Source organism: Camelina sativa, chromosome 2 (assembly GCF_030686135.1).
Source record: "Camelina sativa cultivar CO46 ecotype springtype chromosome 2, ASM3068613v1".
Taxonomy (NCBI): Eukaryota; Viridiplantae; Streptophyta; class Magnoliopsida; order Brassicales; family Brassicaceae; genus Camelina; species Camelina sativa.
Window position 1 is genome coordinate 21,670,425 of NC_141881.1, and position 22,834 is coordinate 21,693,258.

Here is a 22,834-nt window from a genome sequence, read left to right on the forward strand (position 1 = left end):
AAAGGTAAGAAATAAGAATGGATCCTCAACGAATTAGGACTTGTAAATTATGATTAATTTCTTGCCGTAGACTACGTCCCACAATGTAAAATTGTATAACTAAAAGCCATAATGATTCACAAAGTCTATGCAAGAATTTATCCCTCGAGATAAAGCAAGGAAAGTCCTAAAGCAAAGGAAAGAAATCGGTAAAGGCAAAACATGGGTCAAAGACAAGAGTGCTGTCTGGGTAGTGGGAGATGAGAGGCAGTGGAGATCCTACGCGGACGTCATAGTCAAAGCTGTTGGTCTCCTCCTCCATCCAGGTATTTCTCACGACACCGTTCTCTTCTCCTTCTCCTTCTCCATGGCTTCTTCTCACTTCTGTGGACATAACTGGCTTATCGGTGAAAGTACTGGCGCCGATTGATTCAGGTGCATTCTGTTTTCTGGAACTGGATTTCTTGTTTAAATGGGTATTCCAGTAGTTCTTGACTTCGTTGTCAGTGCGACCTGGAAGGCGACCGGCGATCAACGACCATCTGATATAAAAGAGTAAGAAGTTAGAATCGAGAAAGTTACGAGAAGGTGGGTGGATCAATGGTGAAAGAGGAAAGACCTGTTTCCAAGAAGCTTATGCATGCGGATAATGAGGTCTTGTTCTTGAGGTGACATGCTTCCTCTTTTGATATTTGGTCTTAGATAGTTCTTCCATCTCAACCTACAGCTTTTTCCTCCTCTCTTCAACCCTGAAAAATCATCAACGCAGAAACACAAATTCCTTAGTTTCCCAAAAGTCCCACCTTCTGTATTCGACCAAACGAACGAAACTCAATATGAAAATTTCGAATCGAACCGGATCTACGGGAAATGTCTGCCCAGTTTCCTTCTCCATGAGTCTCAACGTAGCGTTTTAAAATCATGTCTTCCTCAGGTTTCCACAAGCCTCTCTTCGTGTAAGACTTACCTTCTGTTTTCTGCTCCATATATGTTTTTGTATCTCTCTCTCTTTGCCTCCAGAGTTTTTAACAACTGAAACCTGTTTATTAATTATATGCGCATAAAGTTAGAGGTTTCCAACTTTAACTCTTACATGTGGGGACTATCTAGTAAAATTATTGAAGAGAAAAAGAGAACAGTGGTTGCACTTTTCCAACAGTAACTACTGTAAAATTCGTGCAAACTATAGCTGTAAAAGCTCTACTAGCTTGTTTTTATCCACAACATTGTCACAAATTATTGGCTTTTAAGGCAAACATATAAGCACGGGAGATCAGAGGTTGAAGATTGCCATCAACCTCGATACATGCGTTGGTCCATTTACATATACAATTGTGCGTTTACAGTTGTTGCATTTCAACAAATTCTATCTTGCTCAAAACGTGCAGTTTTCAAAATGTTGTGCCCAAATTTTTTATACAGAAGAGTCAAGACTAGAGCAAATATATATTTGAGTTCTCTATACATCTACGCTCTAGTTCTTAGTTTTCAAAGTTTAATATTCTGGAGAGAATTAATTTTACGCAATTTGGAAAATCACATTTAACAAAACAAAAAAAAAACGCTTCATATATACCACGATTTAGTCTCGTTAATGTAGCATATCGACATGTGAGACTGAATAAGAAGATATCTGTGATATTCGATTTGATCCTTTTTTATCCACTTGGATCCAATTGAAAAAAAAAAAAGATCGTATAATTGTTAAGTTTGCAGATCAAAGCAAATGATAAAAATTCAATATATGCCGAATGCTAAACAAATTACAAATACCAAAAATTGGATACTTCGGATACAGTTTGTTACTAGTAGGAGTTTTTTCTTTTTTCCCTGTCGTATCAAACAGCTATTAAAATAAAGCCTCTAGAGGTTTTACTCTTTTTATATATAAATTCGTGTCAAATATATGAAAAAGAAGCAAGACGAGAAAATTATCATATATTATTACATTAGAGGTCTTACAAAGGATTCATTAGGACAAGACTGACCAACATTTAAACAATATTTTGTTTTTAAACACTGACCAAACATTATTCAGAAAAAGAAAAAAAACTGAGCAAAATTAAACGAAAGAAGAATCCCTTCACTCATGTGATCATGTAACATCAAGATCACTCTTCTTGTTCTTATGACAATAACATAATACTTTCAACATAATCCGTGAAAGCAATCAAAGATGGTCCATATGTTGCGCATTTGAGTCCTCCTAACCAAACTTCCCTTGAACGTTTCTTCTCGATATCAACATAGATAAGATAAAGCTGAAAAAATCGATCACGTGCTGTAACTATAAGCTCACCACTACCAGCAACAAAACCCACCGCACCTAGCGACACAAGCTGATCATGCGAGCACATCTCTCGACTAATATTGATAGAAACCATAGACCATTCTTGTTTCCCGGACACATCTTCCAAAACCCATAAATCATACATGCTAATATTTCTTTTAGCAAGTAAAGCTAGTTTCCCTTGGTAGTTCACAAAGGTAGAGATACCAAAGAACGTAACATACATATTACTAGCATCGGTCGGTAATTCAATAAAATTACCAAACTTTTCGGTCGCCACGTAGAACCTCACTATTCTCGGTCCATGCGCCGTGTGAGCACCGTAATAAACAACTCCATTGATGCATATTCCGCTGGTTACGGGAGAATGACTATTCCCATCCTCGATCATTTTCCATGAACCTTGACCTCCCAATGTAAACACTTCCACTTTGTATGGACATACTAAACATTCTGTTGAGAAAAACAAGACCTTATATTGATAATTGATAGGATCATATCCCATATACCATGTCTTGAACGGTTTATCAAGACTAGATTGAGGGCCTTGGGGCAAAAGTTCGCCCTTTCCAAGGGCAGGATTGCATATCCACAATTGATCCATGTATGCGATACATATCAAGCCATTGACACAATAAGGCGAATAAGAGGTATTATCGATGCAACATATTGCATTGGTTACCGAAGAAGGTGGGGATGAAGAGATGAAATGCCAATGAGAAGATGTGAATAAATCAGGTAAACCAACCATGACACGTGGCTGACGAGTAGAGGATCGAGATTGGTATGCGCTAATGAAATGTCGACTGCGGATGATTGAAGCCCAAAGCTTGGATACACATAGAAATATTGCTAGAGATTTCACAGGCAATCTTGAGAGAATTTCGATCAAAAGGTCTTCAGAAAACATATTTGATGAACAAAGAGTTTAGTGTTTTTTTTTTTCTTCTGTTTGATAAGAAAATCTTGTATATCTCATCTACAAAATCATGATTATATCTAATATATATACTATAATATATATGCTATGCAGGGAATAAAATTTGCTTAATCATTAATGTAAGATTGACTTGACTTTCTTTTTCATAAAATTAAAATGTATGTTATTAATTTCGTATCTGAATGGTTAAGTCAATATATAGTTAAGAATTACGACTAGATTTTTCGAATAGATTTTCTTATCCAAAAAGTTAATTCAGTTGATAACGAGCAAATGGGCCATTGGTACTCACCAAATTTGGGCTTGAGTCGGGTCATCTCAAGGAGAGACGTATAATTTGTAATGCTATATATATAAAAAATAATTAAGTCAATACAATTAAGAATTGGGACTAGTTTTTTTCTTTACTTTTTTTTTTAATACTAAATTAGTTTTAATAGGGTATCTCATTTTCAATTTTGTTTATCACTCTTGTTAATTTATGACCAAGAATCCACTTCCACTCAACTCACTTACAATTATAACTCAAATGGACACAATATAACTTAGTCATAACCTTGCAAAGAATCTTGAAAGTCACTTGACAGGTATTTGCACCTCTAGTCACGCCTTGCCTCGGAGATCTTTCCCTTCATTAATTTCATACGAAGAAGCTTGCTACGATTTTGTACTTACGCGAGCTTATAGAAAACTAGTTTCAACGTGACAACTCACGGTAATCTATAATTAGTAGGATTAGATAAGACGAGTACAGACTTTTCTTAAATTGTGGCACTAATATCTGAATCCTATGTTTGCCAACCACGTAACCTGGCCTAAAATAATAAAGAATTGGCTATGCTAATTAGCGAGTCAGATCCAGGAAAAAAAAGCTGAAGATCTTGAGAGTGTCTTTCTGAATGATTAACTGCAACTCAAACCTCAAGCTTTCTCTGTGTGTTATCAAACTGCAACTCAAGCCACTAGTTATATAATTACAATCATTATCATCATTGTCACTGTCTTTCATGTAATTAATATCAAAGTAACTACTCGCTTATCATTACGAATCATGAGATAACGTGTGATAGAAGAATCAGAGTGAAAACTACTTATAGTGGACAATGATGGTGAAACCAGTATCTTATTGGTGGATACGGAATTATAACGCCGTGGACACAATATCACTTCCTTCATAACCCTGCAAAAGAGTCATGAAACTAATACTCCCTCCGTTTCAAAATATAGGATGTTTTAAGCAAAACACGCAGATTAAGAAATCTTTACTTTTAACAAGTTCAACCAATCAGAAACAAGACTGTATAATATAAAATACTAAACTAATCTAAAAGTTGCATTAAAATTTGAAAACATCATATATTATGAAACAACAAACTTCTCCGAAACATCTTATATTTTGAAACGGAGGGAGTATTAAACTTAGTCACTTGACAAAGTGATAATTCGCGGTTAAAATGTGATAAACAGAAAGCTTTCTCTAAAGAGAGTACTGTTAGTCTTCTAAGAAATATGAGATCGTTCATTTGTTGAAAAACTTCAATCTTTTTAAGCTAGAGATATAACTAGGAGTGGATAGATTGTCTAGTTCAACCAACAAGAGATAACCACCAAAACTCCACTATTTCAGAAGTTATATGGTCTGAAATAGAGTAGTCCCCAAATAAGTAACGTATAAATTTTGATTTAGCTCGATAATTTGAAACTAAACTAAATTTTTTTATCAAAGATGACAAGATAAGATATACCACGATTTGAGATGAAAACTCATCTAGGTAATCAAAGAACATCTTACGTGACGTCATACAACAACGCAGAAACAATCCAACATTTTTTTTTTTTTAATGTTACGTCTCTTTGGTTATATTGCTTACAAAAGGCATCCAATAATATGACCTGAAAATATAACGTGCAACTATAAAGAATCGGTTGATGAGTACACATTCATTAATTAGTTAGTAAACTTAGGTAAATGATAGATATGACTTTAGAACTTTAGAGAATGTCTTTCTATATCATAATTAACCTGTGTTGGCACTTTTAATTAATCACTAGAATTGGACCCGTGCTAGAGCACAGGTTGAAATTTCTTCTGTATATTTTGTAATTTTTATTTAAATTACTACATATATATGTGATTGTTTTATTCGTTTTAAAAGTCTTTTTCTTTTGGGATGAAACATTATGCCATGAAATCATGTTCTTAATATGCCTTATATGACTTATGAAATAATATCTATTTTGTAAAATAGTCTAGTAGATTTAGATTTTGATCCGTGGTATATTGCGGGTTAATTTATTTGTTAAAAAAATTAATTTTTGTTTGTTAATTTTATTTGATTTGTTTAGTTTTTAAAATTATATATTGTATTTTGATTGTTAATTCTATGACTTAACTCATAATATACCGCATATTAATTTTAGGACCAAATATGTAACATATGTTTGTCAAAATCATCTTGACCGGAAAAGCCTCTACCAAACAACATTATTCCAAACTTTAATTTAATCTAAGAAATCATATTTCTTAAAATTTCAACCCGTGCTCTAGCAAAAAATCATATTTCTTGGAATTTTTTCATATTATAGTGACATATTATTGACCCAGGCTATAACAAATCAAATTTGAGTGTTTATAATTTTAAATTTTTGATCTATCATATATATTTATAATATTCTCAAAAATATCAAATTTAATATTTTAAATACTTCAAATTAAATTATTTAAAAAGTTTATTATAATATATAAAATTATACTATTCAACAAAAGAAATATACGAAATTGAATTTAAATATTCAAACTTTTACTCGTTATACAGTCAAAATTTTAGTTGAATATATATATTTTTAAGAGATTAATATTATTAAAGCTTGAATATTTTATAGATTGAACAATTTATATTGGTTTTAATAGTATAACTTTGAATTATGACTTTATAGTATGATTTCAATGTTTGATAAATCAAAGTTCATGCCCATTCGTATTCAGAATCATTTTGGTCATTTTTTTTACAATATGACTTTGAATCTTTGCCTAGTTTTGTTAGGCAATGTGGTTGAGACATTTTATACATTTTTTTATTCATCAGTTGAGCGATATATGTCCGTTTAAAAAAATTTAAATTACATCATATGTAGAAAACATCATCAATTTTATTAACTAAATATATTATATAATAATTTAAAATAATTTAAATATAAAATCAAATCATATATATAAAAGTAGAGTTTTAGTCTCTCCTAATTGGTCCACTTGGCAATATAATTTTAACAAAAAAAAAATTATATTATAACACAAATTTAAAACATTTAATTTTCACATTTAACACACATAATATAAAACTGAAATCTTTATAGCTTCTCCCTATAAATTATGCATTAACTTTATTTCTCCACTAAGTTGTATTAATCAATTGTATTAAAACAAAATAATAAATTAAAATTGTAATTCTCATTTTCTAAATGTAATTTTTCATTATTTCTCTTCCTATAAATACTCATTATCTTATTCTCTTAGTCTATCACTCTTTCATTCTCTCATTTTCTTCAGACTTCCACTACTCTCAAATCTCTTTTTTGTTTTGTTTTGTTTTGTTTTGTATTTTTTTTGTTATTTTTGTTGTATGGGTTATAAAAACTCAAATCAAATATCATTGTAAAAGTTTAGGTTTTAGATTTTGTATGATATGTATATCTTATATATTTATTTTAATCTTTTAAAATGTTTATCTCCATTTTCTATTTTATATTAACATCTTATAAGTCATTATTTTCATACTTCATTACAATATTCACCACACAATAAGATCATAAAGTTGAAATGATCCATATGTAATTATCTATTATGTCTCTGGTTATCTCACATATTCATGTATCATTTTTAATAATTTATAAAGATCAATATAATATTTAAAGATCAATATAATTATCCATTTATCCATTTATAAAGACTATTTTGTTTTGTGATCCAGTTGTTAAATCTGCAGAAATCAATATAATATATATATATATATATAAATTTTTATGATTTGAGGTTTTTGAAAACAAAAAGAACATAATTAAACATTTGGTTTTTTGTGTCTTTAATCAAAATAAAAAATGATCCAAAAAACAAAACATATTCAACTGGAACTTAAATATAAAAATAAAATCTAATTTTAAAAATATCATTTCACTAAATTCTCTAAAGATGAAACCATTAGTATGAAATCTAGCACTATAAATTAAATTGATGAGTGAAAACCAAAAAAATATAAGTTATCCTTGGGATTTTAAAAATTATTGAGATTGAAGAATTCATATAATTTTATAAGAAAACTAATTTAGTTTGTCACTTAAAAAGTAATATTTTTTTATTTTGAAATATTATGTGTAAGTGTTGAGTTTATATCAACAAGCAACCAAATCATGTGAATTTTGATTCAGCCACTTGGTATTCCTTTTATTTTAGGTTATAAAAAATTAATATATTTATTTATAATTAAAGACATGTAACTCCATTTAACTCAAATGTAACTCCTATCCAATAATTGTACATTAATTCATTCCTCCTACTAACTTATTATCTTTCAAGAGAAATTATTTTTGGTTAAATTTTAATATTTTTTATTTATTTTGGTTGGCTAAACTTATATTCATATTTTGGTTGGCTAAATTAATATATTTCTCATGTAAAATTATTGTTTATAATATATTTCTCATTTCTCATGTAATGGTTGGCTAAATTATTGTTTATAACTCAATTTAGCCAAAAAAATTATTGTTTATAATATATTCAACGAAAAATGGTTGGCTAAACTTATATTCAAGTTTAAAGCAATATATCATATATATAAAAGTAAGGCTTTGGTCTCTCCTTATTGGTTGATTTTCATTAAAGTTTTCTAATTTTTTTTTATTTTTTTTATTTGCTTTCTAATTGCTTTAAACAATATTTAAGATCCAATAAACACAATACATTTAACTCACACATTAAAATAAAATTATAACTGAAAATAAAATAAATTATGCATTAATCATATTCTACCACTCAATTTTATTCAAACACAATAATTTACTATTATAATTCCATAGTTCTAAATGTAACTTCCATCATTTCTTATCATATAAATAAGCATTCTCTCAATCTATCATTCTCTCATATTGACATTCTTTTACTATCTCATTTTCACATTCTCTCATTCTCTTCTACAATACCTCAAATCATTTTTCGTTTTTTTTTGTTATTTTTGATTTCTTATTTTTGTTGTATGGATTGTAAAAAAAAAATGAAATATCATTGTAAATTGTTAATGCTAAATTTTAATTTTAGAGACTACATGATATATATTTTACATTGTTCTTATTTTAAAAGATTTATCTCCTTTATCTAATTTGGGTTATTATCTTATAAGTAATCATTCTCTCTTCCTCTCCCACCAATATCAAATGTTGTTATATCTCATATGTGTTGTAACTTGTAAGAGTTTGATTCTATATTTTAATGTAGAAAGTATTATATATATTTAATATTGTTTTCAATTTTTATTTTATTTATATAAAAAATTATTTCTTTTATATTTCTTGCCTTTCTAATCTATTCATATTTATTTTTTAAATTTGCATAGTTAAATTTAAATTCACATATATTGGTTTTAACAAAACAATCAACTTTATTTGAGAATTGGATGTTCCTATTCATTTTTAAACGATCAATGTGTAACATATAAACATTTTGTCTTGCAATCACAAGTTCCATTTTCATTGCTTAACTCCATGGTTAAACTATAATATGTGTTGTCTTATTTGTAGAAATAACAACATACTTATTTAATTTATTTAAAAGAGCAGATGATTAAAAGAAATAAACATTTCTCCAAATTTTATAATTCAATCAGTGAGTGTACTTATTACTTTGAAAAACTTTTACATTGAAGTTCATAAAATCATATAAGAAAACTAAAATACTATATCACTTCAAATTTGGAAGGAAACACTTGGTATTCCTTTTTAAAAAAGTCAAGACACATATAAAAATTTATTAATATTTAACACACTTTAAAGATATTAAAGGTCATTTAACTCAAAAATAACTTCTATCCAATAATTTCATACATTCCTCCCACAAATAAAAAAATATATATATGTTCAAGATTGTATTTAAATATTACATAATTTTTTAGTTAGCTAAATTTATAGTCACATATATACAATATATATACATAATAATTTATATTACTTATTAACACCATATTTCACCCATTATTTGCTTAACTCAATATTGGTTTCAAAGCCAACTAAAGAAAAACAGAAACGATCTTGTTGATATTAGACCAAAACATGGGCATACAAACATAATCACTTACACGAAAGATATTTTAAAAAAAATAACTTATTATTGCAACATCACCGTATGAAGGGTTTACATAAGCAGTTAATTAGAAAATCTATAATACAATAAATGTATTGGAAACAATATCAGTCAATGATAAGATTGGATCCTCAAAAGCAAGAAACAACATCTTCATAATTCATAAAAAATAAACGCCATAATTATACACATCTGAACGAAATGGTATAAACATATAGTGTATAAATAAAAGTGACGGCCTAGCCCGTATATGCCTAATTAAAACGAAATAATACAAAAGAGAAAACGAAAAAGACCAAAAAAAAACAAGAAAGTGCCAACTACACCATAACCCATGCGTTGCGTGGGGAAGCACCTAGTAAAAGTGAAAGAAGAATCACATATATTTGTTTTAATTAGGTTGAAAGATTTCCTTATCTTTTAAATATTACATATAATTGATTTTATATGATACTATAATTAACTAAATGCATATTATCCCTAATTACCAAAAATCAAACTAACCTATATATTATGATACACCTAAATTGTGAATGTCATAAGTCTATAACCAAAAAATCATATATATACCTATTATATAGTCTACAAAAATAAGTCATGTACTTCCCAAATATTAAATAGGGGATGTATAACCAAGAAGACTGTAGGTAATGCCAATTCCACTTTGTTGAATCAACCTTAACAGATTATTTTGTTTTAACGTTTTATCATATAATCTCTTACGTTTGTCCAGTAATTATTTTTTTGAAACAAAAGCAACAAGACTGTTGTAATACATATATAGAGGTCTAAAAGAACATCTAAACCAACGTGCAACAGAATTAAAGCATCGACAAGAAACCTGGGAAAACATATATAATGACAAGCCAAAAAAAAAAAGATGAGCTAGCTAATCACAACCAATTAAACATGTAGATGGAAAAGTTACAGTTATATGAAAAGTAGCTAGATTCTATGTTCTAAGTTAATATTTTATACACTTGAGAAGTTGAGATCTTCTCCATAGTCTACAAAGGCGTGAACTCGACTAGTATCCTTTGACGCTCCCAACCTTGGGATTCTAACATAATTTACATATTTTGGCTCGCCCTTGGTACACGACTACACGTAATCGATTTATTGGTCAAAGTTTCAAATATGCAAAAACTCTATATAAGTTACATTCTTTATTTTGGACGCTCATGTACTGGATACGAAAGTGTTTAAACGTAGTTCAAATCGAAAGCTTTGAATTAAAAGATGTTAAAATTGTCGCATTTAAAGGTGAGTTTGCTAACCCTAAGTTTTGGTCATACCAAGCTTTATATAATAGAAAGATACTGTATTTATTTTTCTTCATTTTTTTTAATTTTTCTTACATATACAACCTTGTTAAATAATTTCTGGAAATTTAAGGAAAAATAAAATAATTTCCAAAAATTTACTAATGTATTTGTTCATTATTTTTTTACATAGATTTGTTTTTCTTACATGCATATATTACCTTGTTAAATTGGAAAATTACCTTGTCAAATAATTTCCAAAAATTTATTAATGTTCTATATTAAAGTAAAAAAATCTTAAAGAGATAAATGTATTATTTTTTTTTTTTGTCAAAGATATGTTATGATATGTAAAATATCTTAGAGAGATTCATTAAAGTAAAAAGTCTATGAATCCAATGTATAAATCTAATGTATATGGATTTCCGGAAATTCATTAAAGTAAAAAATCTTAGAGACATAAATGTATTATTTATTTTTTTGTCAAAGATATGTTATGATTTTGGGAAATTAAGACATAATTATTATTTTACAGCCATGTGTCTGGCTTTTATGGATTACTTCCACAAAAGAAAAAGAAAAAAGGAAGATCCATTCTTGAGTGCTATGTATATATATAGGTTCATTGGCATTCTTGTCCATCATCCTTCTCTTCTACTTCCAAGATTTCTAGCTTTTTTCTCAAAAAAATGGTGCGTTCGTTTTCTTAGTAAACCTATTGAACAAAATCTCTTTTTTTTTTTTGGTATAATGAATTTACTAAAGCTCTAATTTTATTTCATTGTTTGTAGTCGACGACAATTGTATTCAAGTATGCAGAGTGTCCCGAAAAAAAATGGAGGAAAGGATTCAAGTGTTTGGTTTGTTTCCCAGGTACACCTACACACACCCATCGATTATATTGGAACCACGTTTGTTGTTTATATAAATCGATTATTATACATACATAATTTTACTTAAGACTTGTGAATTTTAAACAATGTTAATGATTGTCACTTTTTCTATTGTTAGGAGTTGAAACTTCATGTTGTGATATCGTACCAAACCATTTTGCAGTGAAGGGACAAAATATTGATCAAGAACAACTATTGGAGAAATTGAACACGATCCTTGAAAATGTCGTAATCATTGATCATTCGGCATACCCTGCTGATCATTTTTTTGTGCCTTCTGAAGTCATGAACAAAAGTCCCGACTTTGTTGTAACTATTTAGACATATATATGGTTTTTTTTCGTATTATTCTATAATAAAAGTTTGGACTTTTGTGTAAGTCTTTAGACATATACTATATGGTGAAATTAAATTATATTATCCATTCTTAATTATACTAATCATTTTGCTCAAGAAGATTGATTTTTCCTTCTTTTCTTATATATATGCATCCAATATGGTCACTAGTGTTTGTTTTCTTGGTCGGTATATGTTTAGTTATGGAGTTATATACCTCAGAATGAGCTACTGAAAAGTTAAGTGCATCTAGGTGATATACATCCATATTGTTCTTGTTCCTCTATATATGGTATATACATGCTTGCGTAAACAAAAAGCTCATATAAAATTGAGAGAAGGCGAGTGGATATATAACTTATGATAATATCACTGTACATACACCATCCTTATTTCAAAAGGCGTATATATCTAGGGCCAATTTGCGTGATAACCAAAATAATAAATAAAATGAAGAATATAGCACATAATTTGAATAGATTAGGAGATTAGGATTAGGGGTAGGTAAAATTACAGTTTTAGTATTTTGATGGTAGTAATGGTAGAGGAGGATGCTGGTGGCCGGTAGCCGGAGGTTGCGGTGGTCGGTGGCCGGAAGTGGCGAAGGCTGGTGGTTGGAGGTTCCGGTGGCCGGCGGCCGGAGGTGGCGGCGGTGGCCAGCGGTCGAAGGGTACAGCGGCGGTGATAAGGATGGTGGTGGTGATGGTGGTGGAGGTGGAGAAGATAAAGATAAATTTGGTAATAGGTACATAATATACATAGAATATGATAGATATGTGGTTAGTATAGTTAGGTTTTGAATTAAAGTTTTTTTTGGTTATACATTGCAATTCCTCATTTATTTATAACTCTAAACCCGATCAATCTCAGTTGCATCTTCTTCATTTGTCAAACCTTCATCTTCTTCATATGTACAACAAACTACCAACAAAAACTCGCCCCAGAATCTGTACTCAACAGCAAGCTGGCTTGTTTTTTTTTATGAATGTAAAATTATATTCACAAAAAAAAACTATTTTACAAAAGATGCAACTTTTAGCCAAAGTTTAGTGGAAGAAATATAGAATTGAAAGGGAAAAGGACGATATTTGGGCTCATTCATTCACCTCTCATAGCTAAGCCAATTAAATAATGTCATGTTATTAAATTAGATAAAATTAAATAGATATTTTCAAAAATTATTAACAAAAAACAAAACGTATTAATTTAAGTAAATCTAAATCGACATTACAAACATCGTTGGGTACAGAAGAAAAAAAATGGGTGACGAGAGAGAAGTTAGGGTTTCGGAGGCTGCTGCACAGGATGCGATGATGGAGGATATTGGAGATAGGGGAAGGCCACCGGGGGATCCACCGGATGCTCCGAAGGTTTGGGTTGAGAAGGTGACTGGCACAGCTGGTGGGGGTCGGTTGTGTCCACATATGGTGCTGGATGATGAGTTTGTGGAATCAAGGTTGCAACTTGAGTTTCCGAATGGGCCTGGAGGAGAACCGGTTATTACTATTGGGAAGGAGGTCTTGGACGTGATGAAGGGCTTATGGAAGCAGTGTATGATTGTGAAGGTGCTAGGTAGGAACGTGGGGATTTCGGTCCTAAACCGGAAACTGAAAGAGTTGTGGAATCCGAAGGGGAGTTTGTATGTGATCGATCTGCCGAGGGGGTTTTTCATGGTCCGGTTCGAACGGGAGGAGGAGTATTTGGCGGCTCTGACGGGTGGTCCATGGAGAGTGTTTGGTAGTTATTTGTTGGTGCAGGCATGGTCCCCGGATTTTGACCCATTATGTGATAATATTGTGACGACGCCGGTGTGGATTCGGTTGTCAAACCTTCCGGTGCACTACTATCACCGTGCAATTCTGATGGGAATTGCACGAGGGATAGGGAACCCTATTCGGGTTGATCTTAACACGATGAATTTTGAAAGAGCTCGGTTTGCGCGTGTATGTGTGGCTGTGGATTTGTCTCAACCTCTGAAAGGGACAGTCCAAGTGAACGGTGAGCGTTATTATGTGTCTTATGAGGGTTTAACCAACATCTGTTCGAGTTGTGGAATCTATGGCCATCTTGTGCACCATTGTCCAACGAGGGAGGTAGTGCAACAACTGGAGATCGTTGCTCCGACTGTTCCGACAGCTGTGCGAGCCACACTCCCGGAGGAGAATGGATTTGTTGAAGTTCGGAGAAGTAGAAAGTCTGCGCCATCGCCAGCAACGGCGGTTGAGTCCTCGGTACGCAAAGGAGCGGAACCAAATCTTGGGCGAAATCTTCGGGATATCTCTGGTGCTAAAAATAAGGAAAATGTGGTGATTACGAATCAATTTGCCTTGTTGGAGGAAGATACGGGATCTGAAGATCCGAAGCGGAACGCGATATCATCGGAGGCTAATAAGGAAAATGTCGACCTCTTAAGTCAACAGAATAAAGGGAAGAGTGCGGTACAAGGTAATGGTCAAGGGGCTTTCAGTTTTGGGGCCAGTAATAATCGGGCCCAGAAGGCTTTTCAAAAGGAGGGAAGGGTCGGAGGTAGTAAAGGTGCTGATGTGAAGGGGCAAAGGCCCAAACAAGTTAAACAGATCAGGCCGACCTATGGGCTGATTTTCGGCCCAACGAAAGGGGATATGGAGCTATCGACTTCTTGGAAGCGTCAGAGAGGAGAACTCGATGTTTCTGGTAGGCCTGGGGGTATCTTTATACCGGAAAGACAACTAATTCAGGAGGTTCGACAGCAGGAGTTGAATCATGAGTCGAGGGGAAGTCATTCGATGGAGAAGGAGACGACTGCACTGGATCAGGCTGAGAGTGGTCTTTCGGCCACGGCGATGGAGACGGTCTCGGCGGTGCTTAACGGTGCGCCCCGGTGATTTTTATGCCTATATCTGATCTAATGATAAATTGCTTATTTTGGAATTGCCGGGGGGAAAATAAACCAAATTTTCGACGAGCCATTCGATACATGTTAAAGAAATTCAGGTCTGAGGTATTGGCCTTATTTGAAACGCATGCGAGTGGCGCTCAAGCGGAAAGAATCTGTCGGGGTCTCGGATTCGACAATTCATATCGTGTTGATGCAAGTGGTCAAAGCGGGGGTATTTGGCTACTTTGGAAATCTGAGGCAGGGGAGGTTGAAATTGTGAAGACTGCTTCTCAGTTTATTCATGCTAGGATGAAGAAGGATGGGGAAACCATACACTTAATTGCTGTCTACGCTGCACCCACTGTCAGTAGGAGAAGTGGTCTCTGGGCAGAGCTAAAGGAGGAGGTGAGTGAAATTAACAGACCGGTGTTGATTGGTGGAGATTTTAACACCATTGTTCGTCTTGATGAAAGGTCGGGTGGCAGTGGCGGTCTTTCACAGGATTCTGTTTTGTTTGGTCAATGGATAAATGACCTCTCTCTGATAGACATGGGATTTCGGGGAGGACAATTCACCTGGAAGAGAGGCAGAGAGCAGAGAACTTTTGTTGCTAAAAGACTGGACCGAGTGTTATGTTGTGCGGAGGCAAGGCTCCGATGGCAAGAAGCGACGGTCACTCATCTTCCTTTCTTTTCTTCCGATCACGCGCCCTTATATGTCCAACTCTCACCGGAGGTGCGAGGGGATCCTAGGAGACGTCCGTTTCGTTTTGAAGCGGCATGGCTGCAACATGAAAGCTTCAAAGATTTGCTAGTGTCTTCATGGGATAATACGGTTTCCACACCACAAGCCTTGCAGACTATGAAGGAGAAGCTGAGGAAGTGGAATATAGAAGTGTTTGGGGATGTGCAGAGGAAAAAGGAGAAGCTAATGACAGACATTACGGACGTTCAGGCTCAGCTGGATATTCTACAAACAAATGCTTTGCTAACGAAAGAAGCAGGGTTGATTAAAGAGTTTGAAGTGGTTTTGGAACAGGAGGAGATGATTTGGTTCCAAAAATCAAGAGAAAAATTTATCGCCCTTGGAGACCGTAACACAAAGTATTTCCATACTTCTACTGTGGTACGCCGTCGACGAAACCGGATCGAAATGCTCAAAGGAGATGATGGAGCTTGGATATCCGATACTAAAGCATTGGAGGAGCTAGCCATTGCGTATTATAAAAGATTATACTCGATGGAGGATGTGGATCTGGTTGTGGGAAAGCTACCACAAGGGGGGTATGCGGAGATGTCTGAGTTGGACTTTGGCATACTAAATAAACCATTCACGGCGTTGGAGATAGAGGAGTCAATTCCGGAGCATGGGGAAGTTTAAGGCACCGGGACCTGATGGCTTTCAACCTGTCTTTTATCAGGAGTGTTGGGATGTTGTGGGAAGTTCAGTTTCCCAATTTGTGCTCAGGTTTTTCGAATCAGGGGAACTACCGGCGGATCTGAATGATGCACTATTGGTACTTATTGGGAAGGTTGCCAAGCCAGAAAGGGTGACTCAATTCAGACCTATAAGTCTATGTAATGTGCTGTTTAAATGCATCACAAAGGCGTTGGTGATGCGGTTAAAACGAGTCATATCTCTCTTGATTGGACCAGCTCAATCAAGCTTTATCCCGGGAAGACTGAGTACAGATAATATAGTGATTGTACAAGAAGCGGTGCACTCAATGAGGCGTAAGAAAGGAAGGAAGGGATGGATGCTACTTAAGCTGGACCTTGAAAAAGCTTATGATAGAATTAGATGGGATTTTTAGGAGGATACATTGCGAGCAGCATGTCTCCCAGATAAGTGGGTTGGTTGGATCATGCAGTGCGTTACAGGTCCTTCGATGACTCTACTTTGGAACGGGGAACAAACGGAAGCTTTCAAGCCAGAGAGAGGGATCCGGCAAGGAGATCCCTTGTCTCCATATTTGTTTGTTCTATGTATGGAGAGGTTGTGTCATTTAATCGATAGATCAGTGGGGATTAAAGATTGGAAACCGGTGTGTCTCTCCAGAGGTGGACCGCTCTTATCACATGTATTGTTTGCGGATGACTTAATCTTGTTTGCGGAAGCCTCAGTGAGCCAAATCAGAGTGATACGAGGTGTACTTGAAAGATTTTGTGCGGCTTCGGGTCAGAAGGTTAGTCTCGAAAAATCAAAGATTTTTTTCTCTGGGAATGTGAGTCGGGAGCATCGCCAGCAGATCAGTTCGGAGAGTGGAATACAGATGACCTGTGACCTTGGGAAGTATTTGGGGATGCCGATTCTTCATAAGAGAATCAATAAGAATACGTTTGGTGAAGTCTTGGAAAGAGCAAATTCTAGGTTAGCTGGTTGGAAAGGCCGCATCATGAGCTTGGCTGGCCGAATCACTCTAACTAAAGCTGTTCTCTCGTCCCTACCGGTCCATACAATGAGTACCATCTTGCTTCCCAAGTCTACCTTGAGTGCCCTGGACAAAATCTCAAGGAATTTCATTTGGAATAGCACGGCAGAAAAGAGGAAACAGCATCTAGTTTCCTGGAAACAGTTATGTCTACCAAAAGGGGAAGGAGGGATAGGTATTCGGGCTGCGGAACCCATGAATAAGGCGTTGGTTGCAAAAATTGGATGGAGGGTTCTCTTTGACGTATCGAGTCTCTGGGCTCGGGTTGTGAGAAGTAAGTACAAGATAGGTGATGCATCTTGGTTTATAGCAAAGAGCAGTTGGTCTTCAACCTGGAGAAGTGTTGGGGTAGGCTTAAGAGAAGTGGTGATCCCGGGTCTCGGTTGGGTCCTTGGGGATGGAGTTATGATCAAATTCTGGAAGGATAAGTGGATGGGGGATTTCTCTTTGTATGATAGGCGGATAGGAGATCCTCCAGTTGAACTCCAACAGGTTCGGATTCGGGATTTATGGCATGATGGTGTTGGTTGGGACTTCCCGCGTTTTGAACAATATCTTCCAGACTTCGTGTGCTTGAACCTCAGGTCAGTTATTGTTGATACTGATACGGGGTCTAAGGACAGAATCTCGTGGAAAGCTAGTTTGGATGGGCGATTCTCAGTGAAATCGGCATATGAAGCTCTGACTAGAAACACGGTTCCAAGACAGAATATGGACATTTTATACGGTATGGTTTGGCGTAGTGCGGTACCAGAAAGAGTAAGGGTTTTTCTTTGGATGGTGGTTAAGCAAGTTATTATGACAAATGTGGAAAGGCACAGACGGCACTTAAGTGATTCTGGGGTCTGCATAGTGTGCAAAGCAGGGGAGGAAACGATCATACATGTTCTTCGAGATTGCCCTGCGATCTCAGGGGTCTGGATGCGGATTATACCACCTCGTCACCAATCTCTGTTCTTTCATCAAAGTTTATTAGAATGGGTGTTCACTAATTTGTCTAATAATCAGGAGTTGTTTGGAGTGCCATGGTCTACGCTGTTTGGTATGATCGTATGGTGGGGCTGGAAGTGGAGATGTGGTAACATTTTCGGGGAAGTTGGTAAGTGTAGGGATCGAGTGCGGTTTGTGAAGGAGATCTCTCAGACAGTGCACAATGCACACTTGGTTACCAAAGGTGTATCTCGCGCGGTGGGTCGAGAAATAAGACTGATCTCGTGGCAGGCTCCGGATGTCGGATGGGTCCGATTGAATACGGATGGGGCTTCAAGAGGGAATCCGGGAGCGGCGGCAGCTGGTGGGGTGTTGAGGGACGCGGAAGGGAAATGGTTAGGCGGGTTTGCATTGAATATCGGTGTGTGCTCGGCGCCATTGGCAGAGCTTTGGGGAGTATACTACGGCCTGTGTTTAGCCTGGGATCACAGAATACCGCAGCTAGACCTTGTAGTAGACTTGGAGTTGGTGGTCGGATATTAAAGACAGGGATAAGTGAGACCCATCCCTTGTCTACCCTAGTACGCATGTGCTATGGCTTTATCTCTAAGGACTGGAGTGTCCGAATTTCTCATGGTTATAGAGAGGCTAATCGTCTGGCGGATGGATTGGCTAACTATGCCTTCTCTCAGCCCCTCGGGGTCGTTTTGTTTGATTCTTGCCCCATCTCTATTGTTTCTATCTTGGATGAAGATGCTAGAGGGACTACGTTCCCTAGAAGAACTCGTGTGTAATTTTTTTAAGTTTTCGTAATAAATTTGGAAGGGGCTTTGTCCCCTCTCCCTTACCAAAAAAAAAGTAAATCTAAATCGACATGTAAGGGGTGTATTCAATGAGAGATTTTAGAGGATTTGGATTTTTATTAAAACTAGGTTGACACCCGCGCTACGCCGCAGGATTTTCTTTAAGAATTTTTAATTTAATAATACATATAAGTTGTAATATAAATCATATTGTTTAAAACTATAATTAAATCATATAGATATATATGCCTCTCATTTTTTGAAGAACAAGACATGAGGTGAACGCCTTATACTGAAATTCCATATACAAGCTTCATTTAATTTCTAGAGCATTTATTTGTTTGTTTTCTTGAAAGAAAATGTATAAAAATATTCTGTCTGCAAATAGATTTAAAAATAAATTCCATTTAAATTTCTTACATTAAAAACAGGATATTTAGAATAATAACAATAAACTTTTTATTATCTCACTGAGACATGGAATCAATAATCAAATAGATATGTTCCAGTGAAATGACAACAACTAAAATTTAGAAAAACATTAGGCATCAAGATGAAAGGGCTTACTTGGATATCTAGATTGTGGATGGGAAAAAAGAGTTCCAGTACCAGTCTGATCAGAAATTTAAAGAGATTCGAATACCACTGGACAAGGACGGTTAAGACTTGAATATTTGAGCCGTTTTCTCACTCTATTAGTTTTATTTGTGATCAAGTCAAATAAAGAATGATTATTTTCTCTAAATACTTAAATGATATATAATTCCAGCTAAGAAAGCTTAGTGGCTACGGTTCACCTCATCCCTCAATTGAAATTAACCCCAAATCCATAAACAATATGAAAACTGTAAGATTTAACTATGTATAATGCTTCTTCCTTCCCTGGAAAAACACAGACAACACAAAACAGATGATTAATTAGGGATTACATGCATTGAAACTAACCTCACTGGAGAATAAAAGTATTGTGTATTTGAATTTCCACCGGAAGTGCTCTAGCTTTCCAAATTATTAAATACACAAATCTAAACAGTTGGTATTAATTGCGAGAATGGACTTGGTGTACATACCCATCAATTGGTATTGTCGTTGCAGTCAACCTCACAAGATACAATGGATGTGCCATTGTAATCCAAAAATCTGCAGATAAAAGACAATGTAAGATATATCAAAATTCTCATAAAAAAGTATCCCTAGAGACCAGACATGCATATCGAAAGACAGATCGTATGTTAATTGGAGCATAATCGATAGTGTCAGAAGAGAAAAACACAAGTATAATACCGTTAGAGAAATGATAACGTCTTGAGTGTCAAGCCCAGCATTTTCGGCGAGTGTCTTGGGCACCACGAGAAGGGCGTTGGCAAAAGCTTCAACACCGAGTTGAGCACGCTGCAATTTGCCCACAATTAACGTTAGCAGCCGGGAAAAAACAAGAACTGGAGCAAAGGGAATTTACTTTATACTTACCCGTTGAACGGTTTTCTTGACTTCATTGATTAAGTGTTGTCTTGCTGCAACTTCAAAAGCTCCAGCTCCCTATGGAAAGAGACAGATGTCAATAAACCAGGCATATGCTTCTAGGTGAATACTATTAGTTGATAACTTTTTCCCTAGTTGGTATAAAACTCATTTTGCCTTTACTTTACATTTCAATTCACTTGATTTCACAATTTTTTTTCTGGATTTTCCATACTTTTTAGTAATCAGATGCTGAAAACAAGACAAAGCTAATCATAGCTTACCCTTTCTCGAGCAAGAAGATCCAATGACGGGGGATCAATACCCTTTTGATTTATGATAACAAAGCTGTTATCATTACCAGCACAAACCTGCATGAGAAATAGAACATGTAAATATCTGAAACAATACAGCATATGGCTAGGAGATAGTAGTGGTTTCAAACTCACCTTCTTCTTTCATCAACGGAACGTCTCTTAGCAGTAACCATGGCTTCCCTCTGTTCCTTATTCGAGTAGAAAAATCCTGCATCATTTTCACTGATATATACTAAGTTAGGCTACAAAAGCACAAATACATAGGACAGATCATCTAACTTCTAGTATCTCATACGTCTTCAACCAATCAACCAGAGATTTGAATATGTCAAACGATTAGTAGTGGTTATTGTTATCTTCATGACAATGATCCGAGCCTTATCTAATGATTGATTGCTTACAATGATCAATAAGAACCACAGGTGAAGAAGGAAGGTTTAATTCAATGAAATCCCCAATATAACACACTACAGAATCTTGATGAATCTAACAAATAAACAAATATCAGGCACAAGAAGTATTACCCAATATAACAGACTACAAAATCTTGATGAATCCAACAAAGACGACAAACAAATTGCAAAATCCAAGCACCAGAAGAAAGAAACCCGTCGTCTTCGATTTGGGGCAGAAGAAATTGAGTATAAACACATAGATTCTGGTAGATCAAAGAAAAACCCACAATTCAATAACAAATTTTTGCGTGTATGTGAACAGGTACATAGATAGGCAAGAGATATCATTGACAATCAGAGAAAGAGATAGCAAAGACCAAGTCCGAGTCAACGTGAAGGAGGCAGCTTCCGTCGTGAGCTCAAATCGGCGACGGAGAAGAAGAACAAATCGAAGAATAGAAAAAACAATAGAGAAAACGTTCTCTTTCAGACAAAACGACGACGAAGAAGAGAAAGACAAAAACACTCACACGTTCGCTTCTATTTTCTTTCGTCCACGTATGAGTTAATTTAGATGATGTGTATTATTGTTATAATTTGATTGGTTAGCTTTTTTTACTGATGTGTTAGCTTCTAGTTCAATACAGAAGCTGATGTGTCAACTGGATGTGTTAGCTTCTGGTTCAATACAGAAGCTGATGTGTCAACTGGAGAGAAACTCCCTTATACTTTTATAGTATTGATCACATGTTATTCAACTTGAGATTTTTAAATGTCTTCTCAAATCCTATGTTATTGAATTTGATATTTGGTAAAATCATTCAAAATCATTTACAATTTCATGTTATTCACTTAATAATTTTTAAAAGTCCTATCAAATTCCCTGTTATTCAAAAGTTAACAATTCTTTTTAAAATCCTCTTGATACTGATTTTGGGTGATTTTCTATTCATTTTCTAGTTGAAAATACCGATAAAACAATCCCACTACTATAGATGTGATTTTGATGGATTAAAAACAAAAAGAGGATAAAACATTGGAGCATACTCCTTCATCATCGGTCGTCGTCTGTTCATCAATCTCGAAACACAAAAAATCAATAGATTTTAGATTAGAACACATATTCAATTTTGAGAAAGATAACGGTTCCGATACAAGATTCTATCGTCTTTTGTTCTTATCCATTTCGTTTCTGCTCGTCTCCATGTTTCTTTGTTAGAGTTGTCTTCAATGTTTGGTCGGATGCTCGGAGATTCCATAGAATTATGACATTGCTCAGGCCTGAGTGAGAGAGGAGAACACTTGCTGGTTGCCATATAGTTTTTTCAAAGGCAAAGGAATCCAACAAAATAAATAAGAAAACAACAACAACATCATCATCATCGTTTAAGTCATAGGTGTTTTTTTCTGTCTTCCTTGTTTATTTATTCAAATTTCAGTCAAAGATCAATAAAGGATGATGACAAGTGTTGCCTTGAGCTTCACAGCATTCTTGACATCTCCACTAGCTGATCTTCACTTCTGGGTAAAGAAGAGAGTTAGACCTGTGTGTTGAACTCTTTATTGTTTCGTCGGAGGAAGTGTTAGAACAGTC

At 34.7% G+C, this 22,834-nt stretch overlaps 1 protein-coding gene, 2 long non-coding RNA genes and 2 pseudogenes across 5 annotated transcripts; 2 read left to right on the plus strand and 3 right to left on the minus strand.

The window, feature by feature from the left end:
* Nucleotides 1–18: 18 nt before the first annotated feature.
* LOC104727670 (transcription factor MYB82-like) lies at nt 19–1,021 on the minus strand. Its single transcript, XM_010446759.3, has 3 exons — nt 836–1,021; nt 599–728; nt 19–521 (listed from the first exon to the last, which is right to left on the minus strand). The coding sequence occupies exons 1-3, from the start codon at nt 963–965 to the stop codon at nt 167–169; spliced, it is 615 nt and encodes a 204-aa protein (XP_010445061.1). The 5' UTR covers nt 966–1,021; the 3' UTR covers nt 19–166.
* Nucleotides 1,022–1,900: 879 nt separating this feature from the next.
* Nucleotides 1,901–3,254, minus strand: LOC104727696 (putative F-box protein At5g52610 pseudogene; annotated as a pseudogene). The gene has a single exon (XR_015581596.1). The product of XR_015581596.1 is annotated as a putative F-box protein At5g52610 pseudogene (transcript).
* An 8,119-nt stretch (nt 3,255–11,373) lies between these two features.
* Nucleotides 11,374–12,163, plus strand: LOC104727707 (uncharacterized). Its single transcript, XR_758212.3, has 3 exons — nt 11,374–11,509; nt 11,609–11,690; nt 11,829–12,163. It is a non-coding gene; the product is annotated as an uncharacterized LOC104727707 (long non-coding RNA).
* A 1,196-nt stretch (nt 12,164–13,359) lies between these two features.
* On the plus strand, nt 13,360–19,058 carry LOC109126886 (uncharacterized; annotated as a pseudogene).
* A 730-nt stretch (nt 19,059–19,788) lies between these two features.
* Nucleotides 19,789–21,802, minus strand: LOC104727710 (uncharacterized). Of its 2 annotated transcripts, none has more exons than XR_758213.3 (8): nt 21,618–21,802; nt 21,370–21,503; nt 20,978–21,067; nt 20,813–20,899; nt 20,538–20,606; nt 20,352–20,459; nt 20,138–20,207; nt 19,789–19,949 (listed from the first exon to the last, which is right to left on the minus strand). It is a non-coding gene; the product is annotated as an uncharacterized LOC104727710 (long non-coding RNA). The 2 variants fall into 2 exon arrangements; XR_015581605.1 differs by having other exon boundaries at nt 20,978–21,053; nt 21,618–21,781.
* Nucleotides 21,803–22,834: the final 1,032 nt, after the last annotated feature.